Raw genomic sequence first — 5,727 nt, 5'->3', positions numbered from 1 at the left:
CGATCATGGCCGCCACGCTCGCCGCCGCGCAGGACGCGCTGTTCGCGTCCGACCAGTGCCTGACGCCCGCGCCGGTGCTCGCGGCCGTGGACAGCCTGGCCGACATCGCCGCGGTGACGCCGCCGGAGATCCGCCTCTTCCTGGCGCTGCTGCTGTCGTACCCGGTCGCGCTCACGTGGCGCGCGCTGCCGCCCGGCCCGTCGGGGCTCTTCCGCCACGTCTTTTCGGTCGTCGTCGGCACGTGGATGCTGCAGTTCGTCAACGGATACCAGGCCCTCTTCAACGTCGCGTCGTGCCTGCTGTGCTACGCCCTCATGTGGGCCCTCGGCCCGCGCAGTGCCCGCCTTGTGTCCTTCGTTGCCATGGCCATCCTCGCCGCCGGCCACTTGTACCGACAGATCACCGACTACCTCGGATGGACCTTGGATTGGACCCTCGTCGCTATGGTCACCACGCAGAAGCTCATGGGACTGGCGTATAACGTCCAGGACGGCGCGGACCCGGACGCTACCAAGGAGCAGAAGGCGAGGTCCGTGGAGAAGCTCCCGTCGCTGCTCGAGTTTCTCAGCTTTATTTTGTTTCCGGCCAATGTCACCATTGGTCCGGCCTTTGAGTATGCTGATTACAAGGCCTTTGCCGAGGGCACCAAGGTCTCGCCCTCGCCCTACTTGCCAGGCATCTGGCGCCTCGTGCAGGGCCTCTTCTTTTTCGTCGCCCACACGGCCCTCTCGCTCCAGTTCCCAGCCACCACCATGCTGACCGATCCCAAATATATGGCGTCGGGCTCCTTGTTGACACGGTACGCAGCCGTGTGGGTCGCATTGCTCGCTGTCAGGTTCAAGTACTACTTTGGGTGGAAGATTGCCGAGGGCTCGGCGTGCATGTCCGGCCTGGGGTACAACGGCGTGGACAAGCTCACGGGCGCTGCACGGTGGGACCGCGTCGAGAATGTCAACGTGTGGAAGTACGAGACGTCACAGTCGTTGCGCACGTCGTCGCAGAACTGGAACAAGACCACCAACCTGTGGCTGCGACGCTACGTGTACGACCGCGCCCCGCCGTCGGTCAACCTGTACTTCACCTACCTCGTGTCTGCCTTCTGGCACGGCTTCTACCCGGGCTACTACCTCTTCTTCCTCTCCGTGGCGGCGGCCACGGTGGTGCACCGCCAGGTGCGTCGCACGATCCGGCCGCGCTTCATGCGTGCGGATGGCAAGACGGCCGGGCCGCTCAAGCCCGTGTACGACGTGGCGTCCGCCGTGGCGACGAGCCTCACCGTCAACTACTTTATCATGTCGTTCGTGATGCTCGCGCTGGACTTGTCCATCGGGGCGTTCCGCCAGTTTGGGTTCTACGGGCACTGGGTCCTCCTGGCCACGCTGGTGATCTTCAACTCCGGCCTCATCAGACCGCCGGCCCGAAAGCTCGCTTCGAAGGAGCGCTAGTTGGAGAGTGCTTTTTTTTGTTTGTTGTTCACTTGTACTTTTTGTTTCACGCCCGTGTTGTCCCCCTCACCTCGCCCATTTTGTTTTTAGCCGCGCGGCTCGCCCACCACCTGCCTGCTTTGTTGCAAGCAGCCCTGTCATCGTAAACAATCGATATACTTTTTCTTCCGTTCTTGAATCGGCATTTGCGCCAGTGAGTGGTTGTCGCCAATCTGGCCCCACGTGGAGGGAGAACAGATATTTATGACTCTCGACAGATATTGTGACTCTGGACAGATACAGAGTCCATCCCCACCGCGGAAGATTTTCTATCTCTATTGAGGGCCATTCCATTCATCGTGATTGGCAATCACGCAATCACGCAATCACGTCAATAAATGGTGGCTGCTCCCTTGTGGTTGGTTGTTTATATTACGTTTCCTAAAAAATGGTCATGCTCATTAAAGAAATAAACAATCGACTTAAAATTAATCTTGTGCTCCAACTTGCAGAAAGACGTTAAATTAATGTCGTGATCGCGTGATTGCGTGATTGCATGATTGCCAATCACGATGAATGGAATGGCCCTGAGGTATGATAAGCCCAAAATTCTGGTTACAGATTTTGCGCAACATTACAGCACAAATCTAATCTAAACGGTAAGAGAATCCTTTAGATTAGATAGTGAAATGCCTCTATATTCTGGAAATTTAGAGTCAGTCTGGAGTCTATTGGTCGAATAGAGACTGGCAATAGATACCCACGTGTGCATTCTGTATGTTTTTCATTGGCCATCGCGCGCGCCTTCTTTGTGCAGAACACCTGGAAGAACTTCGGGGAGTGTGCAACAGTGCGTGCACGTGAGAGTGCGCAACTTGTGTTTCCCGCCGGCGCGCTTTCCGCGTCTCCCGCGCTTTCCGCGTCTCCCGCGTTTTCCGCGTCTCCCGCGTTTTCTGCGCCTTCCGCGTCTCCGGCGCTTTTCGTTGGGCGATTACAGTACAACATGGGTCAAGGAGGTGCAGGTGTGCGCAATGAAAGCAGGGGGGCCACGGCGTAGAGGTGAGAATAGTGTGGGGCGTGGGCGAGTGTGGAGCGCTTAGGAGAACCAGCATCTAGCTAAAAGCTGGATTGCAACATCGTGCGACCCGATTCACGGGACGGATCAAAAGGCCACCGTATTCTACAAGGGCGTAATGAAACGCTTCGCAGAGTATGGTGCATCCACTTCATCGGGCGTCTCCAGCGGTCGCTACGGCCACCGGGCTGAGGCGGCGGTTCGCCAACACTGGTTTGAAATATCCGCTGGGTGTTCAAAGTTCAAGTCCTGCGTGCGACCAGTGTTGGCCTCTGCTCCAACCGGAACTACGGAAGGGGAGAACGAGGCAATGGCGGTCGCGATTCAGTTAGGGAGGGCGAAACTAATGGACTACGAGAATAAGAGCTTTGACCGCCATCAGTGGCCGCTCTTCCTGGCTTAGAGGGTGCTCTCTGCTCACCCTAAATGGTCTCTGCACACTGACCACGTGAGTGTCGACGGTTCAGGGGGCGATGACAACAGCGAGGGCGACAGCGATGATGGTGATGATGGGGCTGGCCCCGGAGCCTCCGGCGCACCCACCCCGTCGTCGAGCGGCGATCAAGACCCCAGCCCGGCTCCGAGAGGTGCGACTCCAGTGCCTGATGCCATGCCTTTCCCGGGCAGCCCTGAGCCGATTGGTAACAAGCGGCGCGGCGGAGCCCTCGACAGGAACGCCGCGAAGGCCGCGCGCTTAAGCAGCCACGCGGACCCGGCAGTCGCTGCATCCATGCAGGTGATGGCGCACGTGCTCACCCGGAGGGTGGATACTGCGGACAAGCAGCAAGACCGATCCGAAATGAGCGGGCTAGAGGACCTGGCAGCGGAGAGGGGCCGTCACGAGGCGCGCGAGGACCGAAGCGCCGTTGCCATTGTGCAGGCCACAATTGCAGCGGCGTCGCTGACAAAGCCCACTGATGAGGATGGCCGCTCGGTCGCCAACATTCTGCCGATGCTTCGCAAGAAGCAAGAGAGCCGTCTGCAAGCCGCGCTGTCCGCAGATGGGCTCGGTGGCGACCACACTGCGGGGTAGGGGGGCCGGACTGTCTCCTTTGCTCCTGATGGGTGTCAGCATAGTCTTTCTTTTACTCCTCGCCCCGCTGAGCACGCCCTACTCCTATGTCTCTGCAATAAAATCTACGAGCGACGGCCCTCGTGATCCTAAATGTGCTTCATGAGCTTCCAGGTCAGCTCCCTGTGCGCAGCAGAGCACGTCACCTCCTCCTCGCGGCTCAGAACTTGCGCAGCCCACATCCCATCAGACAGTTCGCCAGAGGTTTCAAGCGCTTGCTGTGATTGCCACCGAAATATCTGTGACACGCCCTCCGAGGACAGCCTCGCCTCTTCAGACTGCATCAGATGCACCATTCCCGGCTCGTAGCTGTTCCGCCGGGCCTCTACGGTCATGTTGTGCAGAATGACGCAGCATTTCACAACGGCCGCAATGTCATCTCGGTACCACAGGTTGATGGGCTTCGCGACTATTTGAAACTGCTGCACGAGCACACCAAACGCGCGCTCAACATCCTTGCGCACAGCCTCTTGCGCCTGGGCGAATGCAGACTGTTCTGCAGATTGTGGGCTTTTGAACGTCTTGATGAAGATACGCCAGTTGGGGTATATGCCGTCCGCCAGGTAGTACGGGAAGCTCATCGCCTCGCTCCCAATTTTGTAGCCAATCTTCGGCGGAAACATCCCCTTCATGACGCCCGAAAGTGTCTACGAGGAATACATGCCAAAACCATTGCTCGGCGTCCGCAATTGCCTCTAATATCAGCGTAGGGCTCTTCTCTTTCCCTTGAAACTGCCCGGCCCAAGCCTTTGGGCAGCTCCTCCACCTATAATGCTGGCAGTCGATCGAACCGATGCAGCCCGGAAATCCGCGAGCAGCGTTGATGGCCATGATGCGCCTTAGATCTGACTCAGTCGGAGCGCTAAGGTACTCGCCCCCAAACGCGGCCACCACGCTTTTCGAGAACTCCTTAAGCGAAATCAGAGCGCTGGTTTCGGACACCCGGCAGTACTCATCCACGACATCGCCGTCTACGCCTGTCGACAACATGCGCATTGCCGCCACGATTCTCTGCAGCGGGTGAATACCGGGGACCCCTAAGGCATCGACGCGCCGCCCGAACACGCTGCTCCCCTCAAGGGCAGACCTCACCCTTTCAAACACCTGCCTTGGGACCCTAAACCTTCTTTCGGAGTCGTCGATACTGTATACACAACCTTCTGCGAAATAGTCATCAACGATTCGTTCCGCCCCCCAGTCAAAGCCGAGCCGCTTGTTCACTCTCCGGCCATGTGTGGAGCCACGATGCCAGCGCGGAGGAAGCCCTATGCCCCGGCTGCTGGCGCTCAGAAATGATACCGCCGCGACCACCATCTCATCATCCTCGCTGTCATCGTCGTCGTGCACGCTAGCGAGTGCTGGCTGCTGCTCACCGCCGCTAGAGCTTGATAGCGAGCCCATGGACTTCCTCATCTCCTCACACTCACGGCCAAGCCAGTTCCAATCGATAAGTGCTTCATTGGGCTCCGCCATGCTCGCTCCTTGTGGGCTCGAGGTTGCGAAGAGAATAGACTTCTTTTCCGCGGTAATGTTCAAGTGCCGATCGGCATCACTTAGATTAGAGACTATCTAACTCGAATAGAGCTGTAATTTTGACCGGCATTACACTCCGCAATCTGCCAATGGCCAAGCAACAAATGTGTGCTATAGAGATAGATAATCTTCCGCGGTGGGGATGGCCTAAAGAAGATGATTGGAGAACCACGAGTGACTGTATGACGACTCATAATCGCCGACCTACTCGGATCGTTTACAACAAAAAAGGGTTCAAATTGGGACAGCGCGGAGATCCCCAATTTCATGTAGAACTCGCCATATTCATCAACAGCAACGCCGCCTCGCCATCACTTCCTGTCGGCGGACTGCGCGAAGCTGAATCAATGCCAAGTATACTGCCAACGCCTTGCTTTGCAACCTTTGCGCGCTTTACCAGACCCTTCCCAGCACTCCTCCCCTCTTTCTCCATTGCTCGCTTTTTTTGAGTTCTTCCCTTGCCAGGCGAGCAAGCACTCGCTCTGTCTGATCCAACACCTTCTGCCTCGCGCGCTCCTCCTTCTGCAGCTCTTTATTTTTTGCCGCCGCCCGTGCTGCCTCCTCCTTCTTTCTAATCTGAACGAGGTTCCCAACTGTCAAGCAAGCGGCGGGTGCCCCACATC

At 57.6% G+C, this 5,727-nt stretch overlaps 2 protein-coding genes across 2 annotated transcripts; one reads left to right on the top strand and one right to left on the bottom strand.

Moving 5' to 3' along the window:
* The first annotated feature begins 5 nt into the window (after positions 1-5).
* Positions 6-1,622, top strand: CHC_T00008526001 (1-acyl-sn-glycerol-3-phosphate acyltransferase). Its single transcript, XM_005711658.1, has 3 exons — positions 6-613; positions 745-1,501; positions 1,575-1,622. The coding sequence occupies exons 1-3, from the start codon at positions 6-8 to the stop codon at positions 1,620-1,622; spliced, it is 1,413 nt and encodes a 470-aa protein (XP_005711715.1).
* Positions 1,623-3,660: 2,038 nt separating this feature from the next.
* CHC_T00008002001 (hypothetical protein) lies at positions 3,661-4,972 on the bottom strand. Its single transcript, XM_005711657.1, has 2 exons — positions 4,338-4,972; positions 3,661-4,159 (listed from the first exon to the last, which is right to left on the bottom strand). The coding sequence occupies exons 1-2, from the start codon at positions 4,970-4,972 to the stop codon at positions 3,661-3,663; spliced, it is 1,134 nt and encodes a 377-aa protein (XP_005711714.1).
* Positions 4,973-5,727: the final 755 nt, after the last annotated feature.

The sequence above is a fragment of the Chondrus crispus genome, genomic scaffold, assembly GCF_000350225.1.
Source record: "Chondrus crispus Stackhouse genomic scaffold, scaffold_91, whole genome shotgun sequence".
Lineage (NCBI taxonomy): Eukaryota > Rhodophyta > Florideophyceae > Gigartinales > Gigartinaceae > Chondrus > Chondrus crispus.
This window is presented reverse-complemented; position numbering and strand designations above follow the sequence as displayed.

Excerpts from the sequence above, each read along its gene's own strand:
- CHC_T00008002001 (XM_005711657.1), bottom strand. The coding sequence starts at position 4,972 with ATGGGCTCGCTATCAAGCTCTAGCGGCGGTGAGCAGCAGCCAGCACTC. Across the intron at positions 4,160-4,337 it reads ATCGACTGCCAGCATTATAG|CGAGGCGATGAGCTTCCCGT; the intron begins GTGGAGGAGCTG and ends CAAAATTGGGAG.
- CHC_T00008526001 (XM_005711658.1), top strand. The coding sequence starts at position 6 with ATGGCCGCCACGCTCGCCGCCGCGCAGGACGCGCTGTTCGCGTCCGAC. Across the intron at positions 614-744 it reads ACCATTGGTCCGGCCTTTGA|CCACCACCATGCTGACCGAT; the intron begins GTATGCTGATTA and ends TCCAGTTCCCAG. Across the intron at positions 1,502-1,574 it reads ACTTTTTGTTTCACGCCCGT|CAGCCCTGTCATCGTAAACA; the intron begins GTTGTCCCCCTC and ends CTTTGTTGCAAG.